This window comes from Rosa chinensis, chromosome 2 (genome assembly GCF_002994745.2).
Source record: "Rosa chinensis cultivar Old Blush chromosome 2, RchiOBHm-V2, whole genome shotgun sequence".
In the NCBI taxonomy this organism is placed as follows: domain Eukaryota; kingdom Viridiplantae; phylum Streptophyta; class Magnoliopsida; order Rosales; family Rosaceae; genus Rosa; species Rosa chinensis.
The window spans coordinates 11,718,577-11,745,589 of record NC_037089.1 but is presented as its reverse complement, the minus strand read 5'-3'; the positions used below and the strand labels follow the sequence as shown (position 1 = coordinate 11,745,589).

At 38.8% G+C, this 27,013-nt stretch overlaps 4 protein-coding genes and 1 pseudogene across 6 annotated transcripts; 2 read left to right on the top strand and 3 right to left on the bottom strand.

Annotated features, from left to right (window-relative positions):
* Positions 1-1,052: 1,052 nt before the first annotated feature.
* Positions 1,053-3,432, bottom strand: LOC112187996 (endoglucanase 2). Its single transcript, XM_040513254.1, has 6 exons — positions 3,192-3,432; positions 2,801-3,108; positions 2,044-2,499; positions 1,720-1,906; positions 1,464-1,630; positions 1,053-1,382 (listed from the first exon to the last, which is right to left on the bottom strand). The coding sequence occupies exons 1-6, from the start codon at positions 3,430-3,432 to the stop codon at positions 1,053-1,055; spliced, it is 1,689 nt and encodes a 562-aa protein (XP_040369188.1).
* Positions 3,433-7,350: 3,918 nt separating this feature from the next.
* LOC112187960 lies at positions 7,351-9,729 on the bottom strand (annotated as a pseudogene).
* A 5,584-nt stretch (positions 9,730-15,313) lies between these two features.
* On the top strand, positions 15,314-18,274 carry LOC112187962 (uncharacterized RNA-binding protein C17H9.04c). 2 transcript variants are annotated; one of them, XM_024326943.2, is made up of 7 exons: positions 15,314-15,673; positions 15,971-16,356; positions 16,444-16,471; positions 16,681-16,754; positions 16,874-17,046; positions 17,486-17,566; positions 17,939-18,274. In XM_024326943.2, the coding sequence occupies exons 1-7, from the start codon at positions 15,508-15,510 to the stop codon at positions 17,985-17,987; spliced, it is 957 nt and encodes a 318-aa protein (XP_024182711.1). In that variant the 5' UTR covers positions 15,314-15,507; the 3' UTR covers positions 17,988-18,274. The 2 variants fall into 2 exon arrangements, with proteins under 2 accessions (XP_024182711.1, XP_024182712.1); XM_024326944.2 differs by lacking the exon at positions 17,486-17,566.
* A 77-nt stretch (positions 18,275-18,351) lies between these two features.
* LOC112187963 lies at positions 18,352-19,163 on the bottom strand. The gene has a single exon (XM_024326945.2). The coding sequence runs from the start codon at positions 19,059-19,061 to the stop codon at positions 18,531-18,533; it is 531 nt and encodes a 176-aa protein (XP_024182713.1). The 5' UTR covers positions 19,062-19,163; the 3' UTR covers positions 18,352-18,530.
* Positions 19,164-20,081: 918 nt separating this feature from the next.
* On the top strand, positions 20,082-23,878 carry LOC112187833 (RNA demethylase ALKBH9B). 2 transcript variants are annotated; one of them, XM_024326784.2, is made up of 6 exons: positions 20,082-20,392; positions 20,638-21,204; positions 22,121-22,206; positions 22,426-22,736; positions 22,897-22,968; positions 23,052-23,878. In XM_024326784.2, the coding sequence occupies exons 1-6, from the start codon at positions 20,218-20,220 to the stop codon at positions 23,350-23,352; spliced, it is 1,512 nt and encodes a 503-aa protein (XP_024182552.1). In that variant the 5' UTR covers positions 20,082-20,217; the 3' UTR covers positions 23,353-23,878. The 2 variants fall into 2 exon arrangements, with proteins under 2 accessions (XP_024182552.1, XP_024182553.1); XM_024326785.2 differs by lacking the exon at positions 23,052-23,878 and having other exon boundaries at positions 22,897-22,972.
* The last annotated feature ends 3,135 nt before the right edge of the window (positions 23,879-27,013 follow it).

The following is a 27,013-nucleotide window of genomic DNA, read 5'->3' as shown; positions in this document are numbered from 1 at the left end:
GTCTGCTTGCCCCTGGTTTTGTGTTCTTTATTTTACTTTTACTTTGCAAAGTAAAAATTAAAATGTGGGATTTCTGAAAAAGTTTTTCAATTGTTTTAATAATGAAGAAATTGTGGTCCTCTGGATAAGGAATCATTGTGACTAAAAAAACTGAAACAAAAATGTCAATACCTATGTAACAAGATGTATGGGTCAAGTGGTGCTTCACTTCAGAGCCAAGCCAGGAAAAAATAAAAAATTCAACATGGTCCAAAATGACTAATGGCATTATATAACTGTAAAATTCGGATTCATTTATGATACATTTGTATTAATGTTAATGAATTAAGTAAATAAATTTGATGCAGAGATAGATCTACTTAATGCATTGGTAGACTAGTTCAATTTGATTTCGAATTAGTCTATAACTACGGGAAGTTGGTCTTTTGGTATAGAGAGTTGGTTTACATTTAATGTACCACATAACGTTTCAATCATAGCATAGAAAGAATCGGAATTTGTAAATTGTCAAAAAATAACTTCTTAAAAGTTAAATTCTAGCTAGGGATGTGAAGTAGTGATGTTGACGATTTTTGTTTTTTAATATTTTTTTTGAAACGTAAAAACGAAGAATTTGGATTCAGGAGAATTACTATCACGTTGGACTAAGGTGGATAGGGCAAGGAAGGTGTTGGGGTGAAATGGTGGTTACTATTGAAATGTATGAATCAAAGTTTGATTGAAGATGAAGAAAGGGTTTGCTTTTAGGACATGGTTCTTAAACCTGAACCAAACCAAAGTGATCTGAATGAAGCTTAAATGTTCATTAATCTGGATATTGTATAGTGAAGCAATATCTCTGTGAGTTGTTCATATCTGAACTAAATGAATTGGCATTTCAACAAAAACTACTTACATTATTGAAACTCATATTTACACTTCCAGGAAAATTGGTCAAAATCACTTCTGGGATTACTATGAGATTCTCTACCTCTAACACTAAAAAGGGTAGGAGCTATAAACAAGTACACACAAAATTTCTACATATGATACAAGGTGGCTAAGTGCTTTCATTATAAGTGCTTGGGCACCGAAGAAGTGGAAACTAAGCCAGAGAGTAGGGCAACAATGAGAGCACTATTGTAAGTGCTTGGTTCACCTTGCTTTGAATTGTTCCTGATATCCATATAGCTATCATTCTGAAAAGGGCCACCAACCAGGGCACCAACAGCTACATTTGGATTCGGATCGGGGGAGTACAGCCATTTAAACCCATCTCTGCAGCCAGTGTCTGCATCAACAGGAATTGAAGATCCCCTATGGTGCACTTGTTGAGGGTAGTTACCCCCATACCCTACAAGATAACTCATCTTCATCGGATTTTTTCCCAACGCATAATCTGCCTGCAAGTATTTGTGCAATGTGGTTTTGATCAATATAAGAAAAATGACAAATGTTACAACTCATTACTAATTGAGTAATACCTGAGAGATGGAGAAGCTACGAAGATCTTCGGGCTTGTAAATTTTCCCATCACAATACAGCATTTCAGTCTGAGACGTAACCATGTAGTCGCTATAGAGAACTGCTAGAAAGGCTGAAGACATAGCATGTTGTAGACAGTTCCATTCTTCCACCCATATCAGACCATCTACATCAAAATACACACACCATTTCATAAATATGTGATAAGAAATACGTGTTTGCTTGATACAGAGGAACTATTGTTAGGAACATTACTGTCTGTTCTGTCAGGTGCGGCCGTAGGCGAATCAGGAATAAGTCCACACAAGAAGACCTCTGCAGTTTTTCGGTACATCTGGAGATCAAGGTTCTCTGCCATAAGGAGCTCTTTTGCACCGAAGAAACTTATCCTGGACATCAAAACCTGCTCCACAATGGGACAAACAGAACTCTGTGGAGTTGGCTGGTGCTTATATATAGAAGAAACTGAATTATATTTCTTTGTAATTCTGTAGGAAAATAGAGCTAAAGAGAAAATTGGTAACCATAAATAGTAACTTGGCCTATAAGCTACAAAGGGAAACTTTGACATGACTGGACATTAAGAACTAAATGTACTTGAGTTGCAGCATGCTTGTCATCCCAACTAAACCAAGATGGACTTCCCCAGTTAGCAAATGCTGGCCCGTTCTGTTCGGTCACATACTTGAGGTAGTCCAGATCTCCAGTTGCATGGTAGAGCCAGGTAGCTGCCCACAATAGCTCATCTGCATATCCTGAAGAGTTGTAGAACCCCTGCACTTGGGGTATGCTGGCACTGTAAGAACCTCTATAAGTATCGGCAAAATTAAACAGCTGCTCGGCATGCTTGAGGAGCGATTTTGAGTATGAGGAGTCGATTTTCCTGAAAACAAGAGATGCTGATGCCATAGCTGCTGCTGTTTCTGCTGCCACTTCTGTTCCTGGGAAAGATGTGTTGATTTTAACTAGGGGCCTTCTCTCTGTCATGGTTTCAGGTCTTTGCCAACAATTGTGGTCTAATTCAGGATCACCCACCTAATGTTACATATAAGAAAACTATAATTAGACATTTCAATAGGCTGATTCTTGCTCATGAAAAAGGTGAGTGGTTGAACAATAAACCGTGTCCATTACTAAATAATAAACAAGCACTGATATTGTCTCCAACTTAATCATCAAAATTCAAACGAACTATGACATTTCCATATAAAAACATATAGTTTCGACAAGCCCCAATACATCAGTACTACTAGTGGTCTATTACTAATGGTCATCTTATTGTGTCACATTTTTGACGTGAGATTGTAGCACGTGATTAAAATTTGAAGGTAAAGACTGTAACTTTGCAAGCAATGAGTACCTGGATATAGAGCACATTTGGGGAAGGATGTGCATTGATCAAGTAATCAGTGATCCACTTCAGCGAGTCATGGGCATGACCCAATTGCTTCACCTCTTTCATTTGGTCCCCATATTCAAGAATAGCCCAAGACAAAACTGTTGCAGTGAAAGCCATAGGAAACCCAAACTTTAAAAGATCACCAGCATCATACATCCCCTTTGATAAGTCTAACCCCTCCTCACTCCCATCTTGGAGCCCCGAGTCGCCTCTCCACGCGACCCGGTTCTTCATCAGCTTCCCAGCTACAACAACAATAACCAAACCATCAAACAACAGGAAAGATCACAACTTTGAGAGAACTGGGTTTGTGGGAATTAGGGGTTACATTTTTGGGCGTCGAAGAATTGGGTGGCGAGTTGAAGAGCGTTGGCGTAGTTTTGTACTACAGGTCCGGGTCGAGCCGAGAGCTGAGTCACCTGACTTGAATGGAAGTAGAGGTTGAAGTTTCTTAGCAGAGTGAGGGTAGCAGCTGCGGCAACGAGAGATATATATAGTAACAGAATTAACCGCCAACCCCAGCTTGTGTTCGACTCTCTGTGATAAGCTTTTTCTTCTCCTTCCACCATTTACACAAATCTGCAACGCAACTTCTTCTTTGAAATTTGAACCATTTAGAATGATGTACATTTGGGGACGTTCTTGGCTTTTTAAAGATTATGAAGGCACTGTTTGTTTCAGTTCTTGGATCAGGACGTGGAGACAGGACTCGAGAGCTTTGTGATTGTGAGCGGCCGAAGATTCTGAAGAATGATACGGTTGATTCGTTATTGCCATGCAGAAGAGGTTGGGATTTAAATAGTAGAGAGAGAAACAGCAAGCTGTACTTGTCCTTTTTTGGGAACTAGCAAGGTGATGGATTGTGTTTGCTTTGGCCTTTTTTGTTCCGACTTGAAGGGAGAATCTAGGGAAGAAATTCTTTAGTTCCAAGGAAGACAAATTCCAACTATGGCCATGGGAGCGGTTAAAATCTCACTACCAAATCTTCTTCAATGGAATAGAAATTGTAGTTTATTAATTGTGGATGACAAGTTCAAAGCTAATATATTTAAGAATTGAGAACCGAAAATTAAAATAATCCTTTGATTTATGCATAAATTATAGTAAGATTAATAATAAGATGATAAAAGACGTCTAATACCATTTAGTTTAATAGGATTTGTCTTTCTTCATAAAAGACGTATGCTGCATCATGATTCGTATGTTATTCAGAATGTTACATTAAGATTTTTGAAATTACGGGCTTGGAAATTTGCAGTCTTGGGCGATTGCGTTTATAGGCCTTACCTCAAGTTCAACCTTTGTGAAAAAGGTGTCCAAAGAAACTAAGGAGGAGTTTTCGGCTTTGCAAGAGGAGTACCACATCTTTAGTCATGAATCTCTACCTTCACTTGTTTTCAAATCTCTAAATTTTATAACATTAGAACATGACAACGTATATATCACAATTTTTGAAACATTGGCCACCCAAAAGGAGGGGAAAAGAAAAAAAAAATCATGGTTTAGGCATAGTTAAAAAAATCCTCAATTTCCATGTAGATTGAAAAATTCAAGTATTCAACTACCCATCTGGCACCCCTTCTTTAAGTTAAGGGGTTTGGGTGCAGTTTTAAGGGATGAAAATGGTGAATCATTACTTGCAAGTATCTAAAGGAATGGTTGGATGTTTTAGTGTGAAGGATGTTGAACTATATGCTGCTGCTTTGGGACTTCAAGCACTGCTTCAAGCTGGATTTCAATCTTTCAAAATCATCCTGAAATTGGATTCCTTGTTCGTGGTCTTTGATTTAAAGAAAAAAGGGGTTGATCTTTCAGTAAAAAGTGTCTTAATTGAAGAGGGTGAAAATAATGTTTCACCTCTTCCTTTTAGTAGTTTGTACATATTGTCCTAGAAAATATAATCAGGCAGCGCACATGTTAGTGAAAAAAGGTTTTTTGTTTTTTACATTTCAAGTTTAGATAAAAATATGACCACAGTGGCTCTCTAATATACTTATTGCTTATGTACGTAACTAATTGTTTCAATCAATGTTGGAGTAAAAGTTTTCGAGGGTAGCTTTTGGGTACAGCTAGGGTGAGTAATCCCGCCAATGAAGGAATATTAAGTTGGGCGAAACACAATATATTCCCTCAAGGAGGGTTTAGTTGAGGTGAGGCACAATCCCCTCAAGGAGGAGAAGATTCCCACGAGGTGGATTTAGTTGAGGTGAGACACAATCCCCTCAAGGAGGAGAAGATTCCCTCAGGGTGGATTTGGGTGAGGCGAGGTACAATTCCCACAAGATGGGTATGGGTGCAGCGGAATCGGTCAACTGATCCGTTCGGCTTATCCAAAATCCCAAGTATTCGAAGGTAATTCCCCAGGACGCCAAAAGAGTGGTGACGTGGATCCACTCGTGCGTGACTTGCGGATCAAGCTGGCCACTACAGGCACAAGTCGGAATATCTGGTCGGGCTCATCTATAAATACTAGGAGAGTTAAACTTTCGAGTTAAGCAGTCATTTCCAAAATACACCTATCACACCTTGAGCTCTTACTAACTTAAGCATCGGAATACCTTTTGGAGGTACCCCCACCCATTCCTTTTCAAAAGCAGAGAGAGTCAAGTCAAAGCCCTACCCTAAGGATCGTCAATCAGTTCTTGGAACACAAATCCCCACTCCCGCTCCAATCAGAAGAAGTAGGTGAGGGGACTTTCTGTGGAATTTTTCCTCACCAACAGTTGGCGCCATCTGTGGGAAACCTCGTTTCCCTAAAACACTAACATGGTGGGAGTGGAAGGTTTCAATCTGGATCCACCCGACGAGACTGGATCTGGTGGATCGCAACACGACCAAAATGCAAGCATTCTCAAAAAAATGAAAAAGTTGGAGGAGGAACTCGCTCAACTGCGAAAGAAGGAGGAGCTCCGAGAGGCCCGTAGGCAGAAACTGAAGGAGAGCGAGCAAGATCCAATCGGAGATTCAAGCGATGAAGAAGAAGAGGAGGAGCCCACCAAAAAGTCCGCTCACGGTGACGCATAGATTTCAGCAGGAGGGTGCTCGGGATCCGTGCCAGAGAACAGCCAGAAGAAAGCAAAGAATGTCAAAGATGAAAGCTGGAGGTCCCAGATAGAGAAAATGTTGAGAGAAGTGCGAAATACTAATCTCGGAGAATTAGCTGCGGCCGCTGCAAGGGAGATAAGGAGGTCCCCATTTATCTATGAAATTCTTAGTGTGGAGAAACCGCGCAAGTTCGTTACGCCTATTTTTCATCAGTACAATGGGACCACCGATCCAGTGGATCACCTCAGAAAGTTCATGCAGCAGATGACCACAGAGACGAATGATGAGAGACTTTTCTGCAAATTCTTCCCCTCGAGTCTAACCGGCGAAGCGGGAACGTGGTTCCATGACCTGAAGCCTAGGTCCATCTCCAATTTCGGGCAATTGAGGGTCTGCTTGCCCCTGGTTTTGTGCTCTTTACTGTACTTTTACTTTGGAAAGTAAAAATTAAAATGTGGGATTTCTGAAAAAGTTTTTCAATTGTTTTAATAATGGAGAAATTGTGGTCCTCTGGATAAGGAATCATTGTGACTAAAAAAACTGAAATATAAATGTCATTACCTATGTAACTAGATGTATGGGTCAAGTGGTGCTTCACTTCAGAGCCAAGCCAGGAAAAAATAAAAAATTCAACATGGTCCAAAATGACTAATGGCATTATATAACTGTAAAATTCGGATTCATTTATGATACATTTGTATTAATGTTAATGAATTAAGTAAATAAATTTGATGCAGAGATAGATATACTTAATGCATTGGTAGACTAGTTCAATTTGATTTCGAATTAGTCTATAACTACGGGAAGTTGGTCTTTTGGTATAGAGAGTTGGTTTACATTTAATGTACCACATAACGTTTCAATCATAGCATAGAAAGAATCGGAATTTGTAAATTGTCAAAAAATAACTTCTTAAAAGTTAAATTCTAGCTAGGGATGTGAAGTAGTGATGTTGACGATTTTTGTTTTTTAATATTTTTTTTGAAACGTAAAAACGAAGAATTTGGATTCAGGAGAATTACTATCACGTTGGACTAAGGTGGATAGGGCAAGGAAGGTGTTGGGGTGAAATGGTGGTTACTATTGAAATGTATGAATCAAAGTTTGATTGAAGATGAAGAAAGGGTTTGCTTTTAGGACATGGTTCTTAAACCTGAACCAAACCAAAGTGATCTGAATGAAGCTTAAATGTTCATTAATCTGGATATTGTATAGTGAAGCAATATCTCTGTGAGTTGTTCATATCTGAACTAAATGAATTGGCATTTCAACAAAAACTACTTACATTATTGAAACTCATATTTACACTTCCAGGAAAATTGGTCAAAATCACTTCTGGGATTACTATGAGATTCTCTACCTCTAACACTAAAAAGGGTAGGAGCTATAAACAAGTACACACAAAATTTCTACATATGATACAAGGTGGCTAAGTGCTTTCATTATAAGTGCTTGGGCACCGAAGAAGTGGAAACTAAGCCAGAGAGTAGGGCAACAATGAGAGCACTATTGTAAGTGCTTGGTTCACCTTGCTTTGAATTGTTCCTGATATCCATATAGCTATCATTCTGAAAAGGGCCACCAACCAGGGCACCAACAGCTACATTTGGATTCGGATCGGGGGAGTATAGCCATTTAAACCCATCTCTGCAGCCAGTGTCTGCATCAACAGGAATTGAAGATCCCCTATGGTGCACTTGTTGAGGGTAGTTACCCCCATACCCTACAAGATAACTCATCTTCATCGGATTTTTTCCCAACGCATAATCTGCCTGCAAGTATTTGTGCAATGTGGTTTTGATCAATATAAGAAAAATGACAAATGTTACAACTCATTACTAATTGAGTAATACCTGAGAGATGGAGAAGCTACGAAGATCTTCGGGCTTGTAAATTTTCCCATCACAATACAGCATTTCAGTCTGAGACGTAACCATGTAGTCGCTATAGAGAACTGCTAGAAAGGCTGAAGACATAGCATGTTGTAGACAGTTCCATTCTTCCACCCATATCAGACCATCTACATCAAAATACACACACCATTTCATAAATATGTGATAAGAAATACGTGTTTGCTTGATACAGAGGAACTATTGTTAGGAACATTACTGTCTGTTCTGTCAGGTGCGACCGTAGGCGAATCAGGAATAAGTCCACACAAGAAGACCTATGCAGTTTTTCGGTACATCTGGAGATCAAGGTTCTCTGCCATAGGGAGCTCTTTTGCACCGAAGAAACTTATCCTGGACATCAAAACCTGCTCCACAATGGGACAAACAGAACTCTGTGGAGTTGGCTGGTGCTTATATATAGAAGAAACTGACTTATATTTCTTTGTAATTCTATAGGAAAATAGAGCTAAAGAGAAAATTGGTAACCATAAATAGTAACTTGGCTTAGAAGCTACAAAGGGCAACTTTGACATGATTGGACATTAAGAACTAAATTTACTTTAGTTGCAGCATGCTTGTCATCCCAACTAAACCAAGATGGACTTCCCCAGTTAGCAAATGCCGACCCGTTCTGTTCGGTCACATACTTGAGGTAGTCCAGATCTCCAGTTGCATGGTAGAGCCAGGTAGCTGCCCACAATAGCTCATCTGCATATCCTGAAGAGTTATAGAACCCCTGCACTTGGGGTATGCTGGCACTATAAGAACCTCTATAAGTATCGGCAAAATTAAATAGCTGCTCGACATGCTTGAGGAGCGATTTTGAGTATGAGGAGTCAATTTTCCTGAAAACAAGATATGTTGATGCTATAGTTGCTGCTGTTTCTGCTGCCACTTCTGTTCCTGGGAAAGATGTGTTGATTTGAACTAGAGGCCTTCTCTCTGTCATGGTTTCAGGTCTTTACCAACAATTGTGGTCTAATTCAGGATCACCTACCTAATGTTACATATAAGGAAACTATAATTAGACATTTCAATACGCTGATTCTTGCTCATGAAAAAGGTGAGTGGTTGAACAATAAACCGTGTCCATTACTAAATAATAAACAAGCACTGATATTGTCTCCAACTTAATCACCAAAATTCAAACGAACTATGACATTTCCAGATAAAAACATATTGTTTCAACAAGCCCCAATACATCAGTACTACTAGTGGTCTATTACTAATGGTCATCTTATTGTGTCACATTTTTGACATGAGATTGTAGCACGTGATTAAAATTTGAAGGTAAAGACTGTAACTTTGCAAGCAATGAGTACCTGGATATAGAGCACATTTGGGGAAGGATGTGCATTGATCAAGTAATCAGTGATCCACTTCAGCGAGTCATGGGCTTGACCCAATTGCTTCACCTCTTTCATTTGGTCCCCATATTCAAGAATAGCCCAAGACAAAATTGTTGCAATGAAAGCCATAGGAAACACAAACTTTAAAAGATCACCAGCATCATACATCCCCTTTGATAAGTCCAACCCCTCCTCACTCCCATCTTGGAGCCCCAAGTCGCCTCTCCACTCGACCCGGTTCTTCATCAGCTTCCCAGCTACAACAACAATAACCAAACCATCAAACAACAGGAAAGATCACAACTTTGAGAGAACTGGGTTTGTGGGAATTAGGGTTACATTTTTGGGCGTCGAAGAATTGGGTGGCGAGTTGAAGAGCGTTGGCGTAGTTTTGTACTACATGTCCGGGTCGAGCCGAGAGCTGAGTCACCTGACTTGAATGGAAGTAGCGGTTGAAGTTTCTTAGCAGAGTGAGGGTAGCAGCTGCGGCGACGAGAGATATATATAGCAACAGAATTAACCGCCAACCCCAGCTTGTGTTCGACTCTCTGTGATAAGATTTTTCTTCTCCTTCCACCATTTACACAAATCTGCAACGCAACTTCTTCTTTGAAATTTGAACCATTTAGAACGATGTACATTTGGGGACGTTCTTGGCTTTTTAAAGATTTTGAAGGCACTGTTTGTTTCAGTTCTTGGATCAGGACGTGGAGACAGGACTCGAGGGCTTTGTGATTGTGAGCGGCCGAAGGTTCTGAAGAATGATACGGTTGATTCGTTATTGCCATGCAGAAGAGGTTGGGATTTAAATAGTAGAGAGAGAAACATCAAGTTGTACTTGTCCTTTTTTGGGAACTAGCAAGATGATGGATTGTGTTTGCTTTGGCCTTTTTTGTTCCGACTTGAAGGGAGAATCTAGGGAAGAAATTCTTTAGTTCCAAGGAAGACAAATTCCAACTATGGCCATGGGAGCGGTTAAAATCTCACTACCAAATCTTCTTCAATGGAATAGAAATTGTAGTTTATTAATTGTGGATGACAAGTTCAAAGCTAATATATTTAAGAATTGAGAACCGAAAATTAAAATAATCCTTTGATTTATGCATAAATTATAGTAAGATTAATAATAAGATGATAAAAGACGTCTAATACCATTTAGTTGAATAGGATTTGTCTTTCTTCATAAAAGGCCTATGCTGCATCATGATTCGTATGTTATTCAGAATGTTACATTAAGATTTTTGAAATTACGGGCTTGGAAATTTGCTGTAACATCTCGTATCTTAATTTATCCGTTTACTAGTCATTTGGACGGTAAACGACAACTATTTTCACTTTTACTATCGTTTTGGTACTTTTAGTGGCCATAAAAGTTGACTTTTTGTTCGGGTCAAAATTTGAGAAAATTTCCTTCATGAAAGTTGTAGAGGACGTTAAACCGAGCGCGTGCATATGTGGTACGTAAAAATCGGAGTTCGTATGTGAAAGTTATAAGTGAAAAGGTGAATTTACTATTCATGGTAACTCTCTACATATAAGGAAACTTACCGAGGTAAGTTCCCATTTTCAGAACTTACCCTGACCCTCTCTCTCCCCTCTCCCTCTTCCCCCGCGTCGCCCTCTCTTTTTCTTTTTCCGATTTCTTCACCGTCCGGCGTCCGATTGATGTGATTCCAGTTGTCCTTGGACCGTCTCTTCCTCCTATATACGATGGTATCAGTGGGTATCGGTGATTTGGCCGGAAAACCCCGAATTTATGCAATCATTGTTACTGTAGCAATTTGCTTCTCCGGTGAAATTCTCCAGTTTTCGGCTATCTCCGGCGGGAAAATTGGTTCTATTAGGAGCGCCTCGAGTCACTGATCATATTCCCTCAAGACTTCTAGCTGAAATTTCCACGTTTGGAAGGTGAATTTGAAGGATTTCGAAATTGGTGGGTTTGGAGATTTCCGGGTTTGTGTTCATCGGCAAAATTGGAGTACTTCAAGGTATTTTCTTTCTTGGTCACAGTTATGAAAACTGCTTAGAATGTTGAGATGATTATGTGGTTGAAATTTGGTGGCCGGAGGAGGAGTTGGCCGCGCATGAACAGTGTCATGCGTGAACAGTGCGGTGTGTGAACAGTGGTGGCGTTTAAATAGTAATTTAAATTCTATTTTTTTAGCCCATTAAATCCTATAAATTGTGTAGAGCTTGTATGTGAAGTTTGGTAATTTTTGGGGAAACTTGGAATTAATTATGAATTTTTGAAGTTTAGGGTTTCGATTATCAAATTACGAGAATCCGACCTTCGGATATCTCTCGGTTCTGCCTTGGAACCTTTAAATTAACGAATTGGTATTAGTGGTATAATTTGGGCTGAATCCGAGAAGAATTGGGGAGATGATTATGATGATTCAATTTTGAGAATCGTATTTAATTAGAATAGTTATTCACGGAATATATTTATATATAGGGCGTCGTACTGAGCTATTGCTCGATGACGGAACTCGAATGCATGATCATCGAAATAGTACTGTGAGTGGACTTTTGTTTTTAAATAATGATGCATGCATTTATTTCTTAAAGTAATGCTCTAGTTATTTATCATATTACATTTTGAGCATATAATTGTTTTCGGATTTCTGATTTCGATTTATCTCGAGGAACTACTTTCATTGATGAGTTTCATGAAGTGATTATGATTTATTCCGGTTGTGATTTTTGGATATTAATTTTGTTATGCCTGGATTCGAAACTTTGAATTATGTTGTTTTTCAACAAAGTATTTTCCATGGTATTTTCCTAAATGAAATATTAGTTCATTATTGAACTTCCTTACTTATTCATCATTGACCCGAGAATATTTTTGGCGTGTGGGACACGCCGTTGGTTTATTTATATTTCTTATTTATTTATCGACTTCGGTTTTGGCATTGGGAATGCCTTGTTGATGATTTTGGAAATTGATTTTGTTCCGGTTTACGAGTAATATTTATTTATCTCCTATTTATTTTGAACTTGAGATTATCTTGGCGTGTGGGACACGTCGTTGTAAATTCATTTACGAGAGATGGGAAAGCTTTATGTACTTATGGATTTACTTGGTTTTCGGATTTCCTTTGCCATACTTTGGGTGACTTATCATTACTAGCATTGATCTTCCGCCTTTGTGGCGAGGTGATGGGATCACCGAAGCCCTCCGCCTTTGTGGCGCTGGTTACTGTCTCTGTGATAGTAATTCTGAAGCCCAGTATCCTATCGCTACACATAGTGGCGTAAGGGTATATTACGGGAGTAATGGGAGTACTTTAGCCTGGGAGGCTATCACCCGAGCCTGGGAGGCTCATTCGTATGGCTATCATCTTCCCCTACTTATACTATTTTTGACTAGCGGGGACTAGTCTGAGTTTTCTTAACCAGCGGGGCTGGTCTTATATTTTCGAGTATTGAAATTTCAATCTTTTACTCTGTTGTTGTGGCTAGCAGGGCTAGTCGGTTTTCTGGAGTTCAACGTTTTTCGGAATACTTTCTTAAGTGTTTTATAAATGTTGCATGCATCCAGATTTTTTTTATATATCGAAAAATGTGGGAAAGTATGAAGTTTTATTTTGTTTTATTCATATTAAATTATTTATTTTTGTCCACTCACACTAACGTGTTTTAAATTACTTTTTCCCTGGGCCCTTCGGTTTTCAAATGCCCAGTTTGCAGGCTAGGTTAATTGAGGTCGGGCGTACATGGAGTCGAGGCATAGCCAACAGCATTGCTTCCGCGTACTCATTCTATTTCTGTGTTCTTTACTACCTAATGGAATAGTATTGCTCTGATAACCTGTGAAATTAATCTTGTAATGTGGGTTGAGATTGTTATTTGTGAAATTGGAAGTTGATGTTATTTGGGGAGCAGGGTGGCTCCAGGAGAATAAGGATGGATGATTTAGAAGTGTAAATGTTTTCTACAGGTTTTGGGTAGTCCATTTTTAGGAGAGGTTCTGCCAAATTTTTGGTAGAATTTCTTCTAAGGTGGGCCCCGCAGGGCCTCTTCGGATTTCGGGGTGAAATTCGGGGCGGGTCCTGTCATTTGCAGTCTTGGGCGATTGCGTTTATAGGCCTTACCTCAAGTTCAACCTTAGTGAAAAAGGTGTCCAAAGAAACTAAGGAGGAGTTTTCGGCTTTGCAAGAGGAGTACCACATCTTTAGTCATGAATCTCTACCTTCACTTGTTTTCAAATCTCTAAATTTTATAACATTAGAACATGACAACGTATATATCACAATTTTTGAAACATTGGCCACCCAAAAGGAGGGGAAAAGAAAAAAAAAATCATGGTTTAGGCATAGTTAAAAAAATCCTCAATTTCCATGTAGATTGAAAAATTCAAGTATTCAACTACCCATCTGGCACCCCTTCTTTAAGTTAAGGGGTTTGGGTGCAGTTTTAAGGGATGAAAATGGTGAATCATTACTTTCAAGTATCTAAAGGAATGGTTGGATGTTTTAGTGTGAAGGATGTTGAACTATATGCTGCTGCTTTGGGACTTCAAGCGCTGCTTCAAGCTAGATTTCAATCTTTCAAAATCATCCTGGAATTGGATTCCTTGTTCGTGGTCTTTGATTTAAATAAAAAATATGTTGATCTTTCAGTAGAAAGTAGCTTAATTGAAGAGGTGAAAATAATCCTTTTAGTAGTTTGTACATATTATTCTAGCAAATGTAATCAGGCATTGCACATGTTAGTGAGGAATGCTTTTTTGTTTTTTACATTTCAAGTTTAGATAAATATATGACCACAGTGGCTCTCTGATATACTTATTGCTTATGTACGTAACTAATTGTTTCAATCAATATATTTCCTTTTCTCAAAAAAGAAAAAACAAAAGAGTGATTACATTTCAAGTTGGAGAAATCTGATGGAGAGTTGGGGGAGGGAGGAAGATTGTTGGGTACAATTATGGGGCTAAAAATGGAAATTAGTTGACTATTTTTTATTTTTTTTATTTTTGGTCTGATGACTATTTTTTATTATTGGGTATATTTAGACATTTGCTATGGGTTCATTTAGCAAGACCCAAAATAAAATTGTTGCATATCTGTTGAGTTAATGGGAAGGATTCAGTGCACCGACGTGCACTTGCACCGACATTAATGAATGGTTAGATTATATTATTTTTTTTGACAGGGTAATAGAGATTTCATTTAATCCCAAAGCCAGAACGACACATACAAATAAACCCTATATGCTTGTACCCTAAATCAGTGGTCAAGCAGTTAAGGGAATACGGGTACCATCCACTAGTACAATGAAGCTCACTTATACAAGAGCCTACACAACTACAAATCTCAGCTTACACTAAGAAAACTATCTTGAATCTCCCTTCGTCAATGCACTCAATTGTGGTACTCCAGGAGATTCATTAACTTGGTGTAAAAAGAAACCATAATCGTGCAGACTTATGCTGACTAAGCCTAGCCAGCCTTTCTTGGGCCGAAGCCCACTATCTGCCCAAAAATAGGGAGTTATTGGAAAAGTAAAAACATAAACCATAAAGCAATAGTTGAGCCCAAAAGAAAAGCCAGCCCAAGGTCCAAAAGGAACAGCCCATCTCAGGCCCAAACACCACCTCCTCTGCTAGGGCAGAAGCTGCACAGCTGCAAAAACGACCACCTCCCCTACCACAACCCCCACCAGCCATCCAAGCAGACCCCATCGTTTTGCCACCTCGACGACGCTGCAAGAAGTTCGAACGAGACCCGGTGTACAGAACACAAACCCAAATCCCACCAGATGTGGATCTGCAGCACCCCAAGCAGTCGATCTCCCCCTTCACGCAGCCGCCGTAAGGGACTTGTGCCGCGACCTCCATAGCCTCAGAGCTGCAATCTAGAATCCGACACCGACCTCCCACCGGAAACCCCAATCCCGACGATCCCAGAGAAACTCAAACTTGCAAGAGTCACTCAGCTCCATTGACAAACTCAATACTCCCCGCTCGGCGCGGGAGCCGCCGGACGAGACTAAGATGAAGGGAATGAAACCCTAGGTTGGAAGAAGACGGCAGTCGTTAGAGAGAAAAATACTATCTATTAAATACACTCTTAAGTTATTAATAAAAATATTAATTATAAATATTAAATATTGAGATCATCTTATAAATATTACATCATTGGTTAAAAAAAGGGAAGAGTTCCAGCCCAATACTCCAATCGGTGCCCCGATCGGCCCATATTATCCTGCAGGTCAAGGGCGCGAGATCGCGTGACAACCTCCGTACGGATCCTTCTCCTTCTTCCCACTCCTCCTTGTTCAGCTTCAGCTTCAGCTTATTACACAAACTCAGTCACAGTCACACTAGGAATTAGCAACACCGAAGGAACTAATGGCCGAAGGAAGAGAAGGGGATTGGGAATGCGGTGGATGCAGAAACAGAAACTACGCCTTCAGATCCTACTGCAATCGCTGCCGCCAGCCTCGTCTCCTCGTCGACACCAAAACCCCCGCAGACTCCAAATGGCTCCCCCGTATCGGCGATTGGATCTGCACCGGTTAGCCCTCTCACTCTTTTATATTCAATTCCGGGATGATTCTAGGGTTTTAAGGGTTTTTATATCTTATTGTTACTATCTACCAGCTAATCTGTTTTTTACAATTCGAAACGGGAATGGAAAATTGAAATTTTTTTTTTTTTTTGGTGTTTATGTTTTGAATTTGTGATGAAAACTGGGTGATGTGTTTTGGGTTTGGGATGGACTGGTTGGTTGGTGTGCGTGTATACATGGCGTCTTCCTTGTTTCGCTGCATTGTGGGGTTGGGTGTTGTTTGGCAATGGGGATGATCAATAGGTTGCACTAACAACAATTATGCATCAAGAGAGAAGTGCAAAAAGTGCGGACAAAATAAGGAGTTAGCAGCAATGCCGGCCATTGCAATGCCCGGAACTTCTCTCCCGGCTTATTCAAATTATTTGGGCCGAGGCCAAGGAGGATTGGATCCAAAGATGAGTTTTGGAGTGATGGGGAATGGTCCTCCACAGCAGCCGTTTCCTCTGAACTCGAACTGGCCAGGGGTTGATAAGTATGGAGTCCAGCCGGGTTCTGCTTTGCCCGTAGGTGGAATCCATAATGCTGGACTTCCGTATGCAAACCCTGGTAATGAGATTCCGAAAGGATTTCGCTCTGGTGACTGGATATGTAGCTGTGGTTTTCATAATTACCAGTCTCGTACCCAGGTATGGTGATGCTACGTTAACATTTGAAGGAAACGTTATTATGTGCTCAACTGTTGAGATTTGATCCAACTTTGGTTTTATCTGCAGTGCAAAAGGTGCAATGCCTTTCCTCCAGGTACAATCAATCTTTACCAGCATAACTATTTTATTGCTTTACATATATGTTTAGAAGCACTTGAGAATCTCTATCTTTCTACTTAAAATATGATATAAAACTTGATTTTAAAATTTTTTTGTCTGTCTAATTGGTTTTCTTTTTAAGCACTGTGCATCGTAGTCTGTAACTATTGTCACTTATTTTTGTACCTCTTTTTCTGTATAAAGCTCTTGGAATCAAACGGTTAGCATCTGAAGAGTTTGTTAATGATTGGGATAACAAGAGATTGAACTTGGGACATGTAAGGACCATTTACTACTTTATGGCATCTTAGATTCCAAAATGGTAATTAAGATACAATGTCTTATGTCCTATGCTCCTCCTTCCTCCTCCTCTCCTTATTCTGCTCACAATTTGCAGGCAATTGGGCAGCAGCAATCTTATCCTGGGTTTGAGGTGGTAGGGGCCAGGGGTCATCCCATAGCTGGACCTTACGGTCATTATCCTGGTCTGAACTCAGTTGGGGCTCCAAATTTGCAAGTCCCCATGCCATTAACACAGCATGCAACGACACCTACACTCTTTGGGAAAGGGTAAGTTTGCAATCAGCTTTACCTTTTACATATGCATACTTGAGCAACAGCTTCCATTTCTTTAAACAATGTTTTTAATATGCAGATCTTTTTAATCTTTTTTTTTTTTTTTTAACAATTGCAGATCTTTTTAAGAACATTCTATAAGTCTTAAATGAATATAAAACAATATTTTCATGTTCTTCTGTTTTCAGTTTAGTTCACATATTTTTTAATATGGATCTCACAATCTTAAATCACAAGATAGCCACTTTAGTCTTGCCTTTTGGGTGTTCACTTTTGACTGTGGAGATTCAGTGGTGGAATATCCTAATTTACATCTTATCTGGGTGATGTAAATTATGATGAGTGTAGTTTTCCCACAGAATCATCTTTTTGTGGGATTTTAAATCAGCTTCTGTGACCAGGTTTTCTTACTTGTATTTAATTGACTTAGCAGAGCAAAGCAATGGCGTAATGGGGATTGGATGTGCACAAATTGCGACAATCACAATTATGCATCTCGATTAAGTTGCAATAGGTAGCCTGTTCACTAAGCATAACTAAACATTGACATTCATTACTTCAATCATAGTATCGTATTCTTGGATTTTACCAACTTTGTATTAAGTAGTGGTTTTTCCCTTCTTATGGCATTAATAATACATCCTAATGATTTTTGCCTGATTATTCTTGGCTTGGGACTAATGAAACCAGTTTCTCAATTCTTCTTTTGCTATGTTCTAGTATTAAGAACAGAAATTTCAAAATCGTAGACCAATAGTTCCAAATTAAATATTCGGTATTTCATTTTTTGCAATTAACGAATGTACTATATATACTGCACCATGTAAATGATCTGCATTGTACGGTAGAATCTGCTCTAAATTTTGAAACTCTTGTTTTCCTGCAGATGCAAGACCGAAAGAGATGCAGCTGCTCAGCCAGTCAATGTCATGTAGTCTTCAAAACTAAAAAGTAGTATGAATACTATTGAAATTTTGTTTCAGTTTTGCCTGTTGTACTTTGTGGAGGGAAAGATGAACAAGGTCATGTACACTTTTAGATCTCTATGGGATATAAAGATAGTAGATTGATATATCAATCTTTAGTAGCCAAGGATGTAATTTACGAGTTGATAAATTCCTTTGAATGGAGAAATTTGTACTACATATTTGAAAACACAGACACATTTTTGTAGCTTAACTAAATATAGTAGATTGATATATCAATCTTTAGTAGCCAAGGATGTAATTTACGAGTTGATAAATTCCTTTGAATTGAGAAATTTGTACTACATATTTGAAAACACAGACACATTTTTGTAGCTTAACTAAATATATTTTGAATCGTCCACTTGAGATTGAACAAAGTCTGGTGTAAGATCATCATATCAAAACCAAAAGTACAAAATCTCTTTGGAAAAAGAGAAAAGGAAACTGGGTTTAGACGATTGACTTCATTTCTTGTGTTTGTGGTTGTATTGATGAAATGTGAATCTCAGCTCAGGAACCCTTGAGGATGGCAGAAGGAGAAAGAGGAGCCGAGTCCAACTGGTAAAGGTTAAGCGCTGGCCCGACGAACCTGAAGAGAATCCAAGCTCCGATAACAATGAAGATGGAAGCATAAGCAAACTTGTTTATCCAATACAGCAAACCCTTCTCCCCCAAGTAAAGCTCCAAGGCCTGTTCCCCCAGGCTCATTTCCTCCCACTTCTTCGGAACATCAGCTTCAGCCTTGATGAACCGTTCACCACTGCCTTCACCCTCCCTCTGCTCTCTCTGCTGCTTCGCCTTCTTTCTAGACCTCTTCTTGAACCGTATTCCCACGGTGTCTGTCGGCGTTGGCGCGCTGTTGCTGTCAGTAGTGTCGGGGCTAGTACTGCTACCACCATCACTGCTACTGCAGATAGGAGTGATTCTGAGATGGTGCGGCCGGGTGGGTGGGAAGATGTGGTTACAGGTAGGTTTGGCGAGGGCGAGGTTGGGTGGTGCAACTGGTTTTGAAGCAAGGAGATGGAGGAGTTTAGCTTCCATTGTTGTTGCAGAGTTGAAGCTGCAGCAGCGAGTGGATGAATTTGCTTATCCTCGGCTTTATCCTTTCATTCCTTTTTCCTCCGTCTGAGGATGTGCTTAAGAATAGTTCAGTTGGGCTTTAAATGGGCTTTACACCAATAAAAAGGACACTGGACTAACAAATTAATCCTCTCATTACTCATTAGCTATATAACTAGGAGTTTACGAGTAGGGATTACAGTGGTGATTAGTGAATTAGAATAGCCTAAATATCGGCTAATCTTATTTAGCTAACTGAACGCCTTTTTTAAATTTTTGCTGAATAATGTTTAACCATTACATATAAAATTTGTATACCGCATACCCAAGCTAACCCATCTCACCGCACACATGAGATTAAAAAAAAAAAAATTAGTCATAGCTCACAACTTAACAATGCACTGCCTGATTATAATCATGTGGAGAAAGTCTTCGATAAGGCAAACTTTGCCATACAGGTAAAACCGGATGCGACCAAAGAATCTCCACATCCCTATAGTCACATGCCCATTTCATGTCATTCGTCCACTGCCCTCTGATATTTCATTTTCCGGTTGGACAATGAACATCTTTCCTATTGAAAATTGTCTCATTCTACGACAATACGGCCCAACTATCTACCGCACGTTGAATTTTTGAACATCCTAACCAATACCAACAACCTTGACTCCAAAAGCAAATACATCAACAAGCCCCATAGAACTGATAGAAGAAGAAGTCCCATATCTCCACAACACTACCACAGACATTCTGCTTTAAATGTTTTCTAGGAGGGAAAATTATTCATAAAAGAATAAAAAATAATTAAAAAAAGGAAATCTATGATTTGGTAAAGTAGGAGTTCTTTCTATCCCAACCACGCTACACGTGTCCGATCAACTGTTAGAAGTCCAAAATCCAAACCGAATCGAAGATGCTCCTCCCATCACCCACCCTGACCCCACCTCACCAAAAACCCTAGAAAATCCAAATCTAAGCCACAAAAGACCTCCACATCCCCATACTCACCCACGAAAACTTGTGATTCCAACCTCCACAAAAAATAGAAAAGAAAAAGCCCAGTCTACCCGTCTAGTCTTCCACTCCAAGCAAAATCCAACTCGCCGAGTCGACTCGCCGGAGCGACCCGAGTCGAACCATGACTGACGGCAACAACCGAGACGAACCCATCGACCCGTTTCTCGTCGGTTACCAGCCGTCGGAGCTCCGAATCGCGTCGGAGTTCCTCACCACGTGGCTTCCTTTCCTCACCAGAGATCTCTGCCACGGCTGCGCCACCGCTCTCGCCGATCGCGTCCGCTCTCTCGGCCCAGGTACCCCTAGTTAGGGCTACAAATTTGTAAATTCTCAATCTTTATGGTTTCGATTTAGGAAAATTATCCAACTAAGAGCAGTAAAGAATTTGAAATTTCAGTGAAATTAATCATGTAAAAACTTTAAAGGAAATTCTGAGTAATTTTTTTTTTTTTTCTGTGTTTGAATAACTGTAATTGAGTTTGAATTTGTAGCTGTTATGTTGCATGGCCTTATTGGGATTTTACTGTGATTGGTTTTGTAGAAGTTAGCGGTGATTCTAAGATGTCTAATCCGGATGAGAATTCGAGTGGTTTGACACCAAAAAGCAAGGAATTGCAGGAGGCTAGTGATAATGGTGATGGCGATGATGACTATGATGATAACTACGACATGAATTCGCTAGGTAGTTGGAAGGAGGGGACGGATGGGGTATCGGAACCCTACCAGGAAGTTTCTACCAGTGGCCTGGCTTCGAAATCCTCCTCTGTGGGGACTTCAAATACTCGAATGTCGTGGGCCGATATGGCACAGGAAGACGAGCTGGAGGAAGAGGAGGAGTTGAATAAGCGGTTGGTTAGTGTAAATGCTTCTGCTGGTGACTTGAGGATAACAAAGTCTACATTGCCGAGGGAGCAGAGGGAGCACATTAGGTTCATGAGTGTGAAGAGGAAGAAAGATTTTGAATCTCTTGAGAGGTTTAAAGGGAAATATGTTAACGTTGTAGAGGGGCTGGAGCTTCACACTGGTATCTTCAGTGCAGCAGAACAGAAGAGGATAGTTGATTATATTTATGACCTCGAAAAGAAGGGCAGAAATGGTGAATTGAAAGGTTAGTTTTTGCTTTTGGAAAATGAGTCGAGTTCTATTTGCAGTGTTTATCAGTATATTTATTAACTTCCAGTAAGATTCGTTGATATTTATGCATGATTCATGATCTTTATATGGTACTCATAGCAGAAGGTAACATCATTGGTAACACTGAACTAAATATAACTTAATACATTAGCCTTTTAGGGATGACAACTTGATACATGAGCTTTATATATCGAGTTAAAAAAAGAGAGTTGAAAAGTGTAAATACTTTACTGCAAAAAATGTGACTTGCCTTGAAAGACATTTGAATTCTCTAGATTAGTTATTTTTTCCGGGTTAGGTCTGTTGCTTGATCCATTGAACGGCTGTGGTTGCTATATTTAATGATTCTATGGTTATGGGCTTCAAGTTCAGGTTGTCCTTAACTTTGTCTATATATTCGTTCAAGTTTTCAGTTGGCTCTTGTAACATAATGGTGCCGCATCCCCTTGTTGAGAAGGATTCTTGGCTCCAATTCCTGATAGAGCAACTGAAGCTATTATAAAATGATGTGTAGTATCCCTATTGGTTATCAAAATGACTACTTAGTATTGACTTTCATCTTTCCTGGGTCTTTGTTTTTTCCCCAATATAACCTTTTAGTTGCTTTTGATTGACAAATACAAATCCATCCAAACTAATAGATTCTTATGCTAGTATGTTGCACATGCATAAACGGCATGATTTTTTTTTATTTAATAATTTTATTTTATCTATCTATCCCTATAATATGGCTATTTGGTGCATACAAATATAGGAGACTTGAATCATACTCTTAAGATTTCTCTAAATTTCATTTCCATTTCTCATGTGCGGATTTCATTTCCTAGTTGTGAAATGACTGAAATCACTGAAATGTACATGCTATTTGCTAACCTATTAACTTCTTGCAGCACGAACTTTTACTGCACCACGAAAGTGGATGAAGGGCAAGGGTCGTGTAACCATTCAGTTTGGTTGTTGCTACAATTATGCAGTGGTATGTCTTTCTGATGGATGACATGTATATATTTGTTGACCTTATATTTTAGCTGATATACTTTTTTTTCTTAGTTGACAATGCCATGTTGTGAGTATCTTTATAATTACAGAAAGGTCTCAAAGAACAAATAATAATAGCTAGAAAACTGTGTTCAAAAGAACTATGAAATGTGTCTAAGTTTAACATGTTGCTTCTTATGTGCTCTTCTTGTTGCAGGATAAAAATGGTAATCCACCTGGTATCCTCCAGGACGAAATGGTAGATCCTTTACCCAGTCTTTTTAAGGTTATCATTAGGAGGCTGGTTAGATGGCATGTGCTTCCTCAGACATGTATACCTGATAGTTGCATTGTCAACATATACGAGGAAGGGGACTGTATCCCTCCGCACATTGACAACCATGACTTTGTTCGACCATTTTGTACCGTTTCATTTCTTAGTGAGTGCAATATACTTTTTGGAACGAACTTAAAGATTATTGATGCTGGTGAGTTTGAGGGCCCACTTAAAATCCCCTTGCCAGTTGGGTAAGTATGCTTTCCTGATTATGTCTGTGCTTTTGCTGTCCTTGTTTAGCGTCATCATGTACCTGTTGCATGCCGCTGCATATAATGATATCAATTTTTCACGTTTGCATCAACATTTCCATGAACTCTAGATCTTAGTAGTTAGCCTTTTCCACTGCAGATCTGTTCTGGTTTTAAATGGAAGAGGCGCTGATGTGGCTAAGCATTGTGTGCCTGCAGTACCTACGAAGCGGTAAGAGTCAAAACTGTAGTCTTCATAGAGTAATTGTACTAATGAATTTGTTCAGGTTATTCACACCTTTGTGTATCTCTTAGGATATCAATCACATTTAGAAGAATGGATGAATCCAAGCGGCCAGTTTGGTATGCTCCAGAACCTGATTTGCAAGAGATTCAACCATTGTCCTATGAAGAGGACAACGGTTATAGGTCACATTCTCCTAGAAGTGAACCACGTACAAGGAGACAGTCAACTAGAAGAGTAGATAACCTAAAAACAAGTGGACCCTCTGAGAGAAGTTACAGCCGCTCAGAGCCTCGCGACTCAACTTGGAGAGGACGCGGATCTGGAAGTAGGTGGAACCGTGGAAGGGGCAGGGGGAATCTGGGGAGCTAGTTGGTGGCTTCATTATCAGATAAAGTTCTGCTGTTGGCCCATTTTTTTCTTTTTCTGGAGAGCTGCATATATGGGGCCTGATTGGATTTTAATTGTCTACATAGGCGTTTCTGTGCTTTGGTTTATTCTTTTTCAAGAGCAATATGTACATGTTTGCGTAGTTGATGTTCAGAGGAAGAGGCCGAAGCAGGGGCAAAGGTAGTTATGGACACAAGTCTTGACTTTATGCACAAATGCCACTCCAGTTTTCTTTGGGATTTTTTTTGGGGATGGGATTACTCCTGTATGACGTATAAGGTTGCATAACCAGGTCAGCAATATCGGTTTTATGAGTTTGAAGCATGGGTGAGATGTACTATATATTGGATTACCAACTTGAGCTGATTGTTTGTCGGTGTTCTATATTTCAGTGATTAATATACGACCAAAATGAGTGTGTTTCTATTCCTTTGTTGAATTGAGAAATGGAATATTTTTGGTTTCTAAATATCCTGAGCAAGTTGCCGGGAGGTTTGACCCAGCCTAGTTTGTGTTTGTCTCTGACTCTTTGCATAAGCTTAAGTTTGTGTTTGTGTTTGTGTTTGAATCTCGTCTCTTTTTATGATGTGAATGTAATCCTACCTAGATTTGGTGCCTTCATGCAGTGTAGAATAAACTGAAGATTGGGCTTCCCATGTGGACCACTGGCGCCATTTCATACCATTTGAGATCGGTCTTCCTAGCGAACTAGGGCTATATAGAAGAGTCGAGGAAAGTGTTGGTAAACCGTAAACTTTAGTCTAAAGTATGATCGTATTATACAATAACGAAACAAGACTAGTCATCACTCACCAACTTCTCTCTATTCTTGTGAAAGTATTTGGAAATTGGTTAAAAATCAACTATGATGCTTTGCTTTTAAAATCACATGTACTCGTAATATCTATATCAATGATTTACTGTGAACTTGTGATGATAGGTAAATAAGCTTGTAAACTAAGCTGTAACGTGCCATATATGTAAAAATGAATTAGGATACGGCTCTTCTGAACAAGCAGGGGCATATTTACACATAAGCTTGGATGGGCTCAAGCCCACTCGAGATTTCTAGAATAAATCGCTGAGTATATGCAATATGTACATATGTCAATGACTACTAGGCTTGGTTTAATGTTTTAACTAATAATCACATTAATAGCAATTTTTTAGCTTAATTTCTTCTAAACATTTTTTTTTCTTTTCTCCCAATGCATACTAGGCTCGAAGTTGGAGGCCCAATAAACTTCATATTTATTTAATTTCTTCTGAATGTTTTTTTTTTTTTATTTCTCTTAATGTATACTGGGCTTGAAGTTGGACATTGGGCCTCCTCTATGTGAGACTTTAGATCTATTTGGTCTTTAAAGCCTCCATTGTGTGTGGATTTGTATCTATTTCGTATTTAGGTTTCTATTTGCACTTCCACTTTCTAAATTTAATATATTTTATGATTGTAATTTTTGCAAATTGAAATTGAAATTTGCACTTACCAAATTGAAATCTGCACTCCTACTTTCTAAATTTAATATATTTTATGATTGTATGTATGGCACTTCCTTTTTTACTCTTGTATTCCATCCAAAATGAAACACGCCTCTTCTCTTCGAGATATGTTACTCAGTTCAATGAGGCTGTCCTCATCACGATTTATCCCCCTCCTACATCACCACCAGTTCTCTATCTCTCTCGTTCTCTCCATCCTAACTTGTCTGTAACTTCTAATTATGTAAACAATTGCTTATAGTCCAAAGATGAGGACGTACCCTATAATATTTTACGTCAAGACTTTGAACTAGAATGTGGGTCTTCAACCACTAGCAGTGATGAGGATGGTAATGCCGAAAGTGAGACTCAAAAGCTTATGGAAGGCCTAGTGGAAGAGACTTCGGAAGAAGAAGCTTAAGGAAGACCCTTCTCGATGCAAGCAAATCAAAGCGCCTCTTTTATCAACACAATCAGTGAAGGTGAAAATTGCACTGCAGGTGTTCGACGAAATGCCTATGAGGAACCAAGTGAGACAATTAACTTATATCTTCACTTATGGCTGCAATTCTTGGATTGTAGTTTTTGTTAATAGATTGGAGAGTTGAAAAATGAATACATGAGGTAAATTCCAAATGGAATCCAAATCCCATGAGCTCTGAGCTGACTCCTAGTCCTGAACCAAATCCCACTTTAGTTAAGGTGGTGATAGTTTATGTATTCTCTCAGTTCGGCTCTGTTCGACTCAGTCCCGAAGAAAATGGTGTATGAGAAATGTGTCTTCCTTTGCAAAAAACATAAAATAAAGAAGAGAAAAAAAGGGGCAAAACAGGAAGTGCAGTTGTAAGAATTATAAAATATATTAAATTTAGACAGTGAGAGTGTAGATTACAATTTAGGAAGTGCAAATTCCACCCCCGTATTTTATGTTTTATCTTTGGACTTGTATTCTTTTGTGGCTTAATGGCCAAAATACCCACTGACATTTTTTTCTATTACCAATTTACACACTAACTGACTAACCTATCAATTTGACCTAATAACACACTACATTTTCCAAAGTTTGCCGATTTCCACATTTTCGTTAACTTTGGTCAAGTTCTACCGTTAAGTACCATCATGTGTGAAACATGTGAGGATATTTTGGTCATGTTTCCTTTTTATTTCTTTTTTATCTAATCTAATTCTTGTTAATGTTTGATATCATGAAAATAATGAACTGTGGACGCCCTACAACTATAGTAAGTGTTCAATTGACCTTTTATATGAGTATGAATCAATCTCATATTTGAAATTTTGTGGGAATACGTTGATAATGAGTGTATATATATATGTGTGTGTGTGTGTGTGTGTGTGTGGATGTAGTGGTCTGTATTGTTATTTGGCTCTGATGTCGAATTTTCTGCTTGAGAGTTTTATTGGTCTGGTATTGTTGTCTAATCTATGGCTTTGTCCATGTTAGAATATGTTGGGTTAAAGTTGTGGTCCTGATAGTATTGTACTAGGGTTTAGGGTACCAATAGTATTGTACGTGCTAGTAACCAATTGAATCATTCATGTATAAATCATTTTTTCCCATAACAAAATAAAGATTCATGTATAGTGGATTTTTTATTTTTTTATTTTTATCAAAAAGGATAGTGGGATTTTGATACCCAAAAAGAAAAACAGAAAAGAAAAAGATAAAAAATAAAAAATAAAAAGAAAAATGACCAAAATACCCTCATATGTTTCGCACATGATGACACTTAACGGTGGAACTTGACGGAAGTTAACGGAAATGTGGAAATTGGCAAACTTTGGAAAAGTTAGTGTGTTATTAAGTAAAATTAATAAGTTACTGTGTAAATTGACAATAGAAGGAAATGTCATGGGGTATTTCGGCCATTAAGCCTTCTTTTGTAGATGTTAGGTAATTTTTTTTCTTTTTGCATTAGTTTTAATTAAGTTCTTTCCTCAATCTCATGGTTATTTTATTTAATAAAAAATGATTCCAAATTTTTTTTTTTAATCGATTAAATAGTAGTTTTAAATGGGTTTATACTTTTGCATCTCAAGAAAGTATATATCTAATATATTTCAGTTAAGTACTGGCATTGTGCTAAATTTTCCTATCACATTAGTCCAAAAAAAAAAAATCAAGCCCACCCTAGTTTTGAAT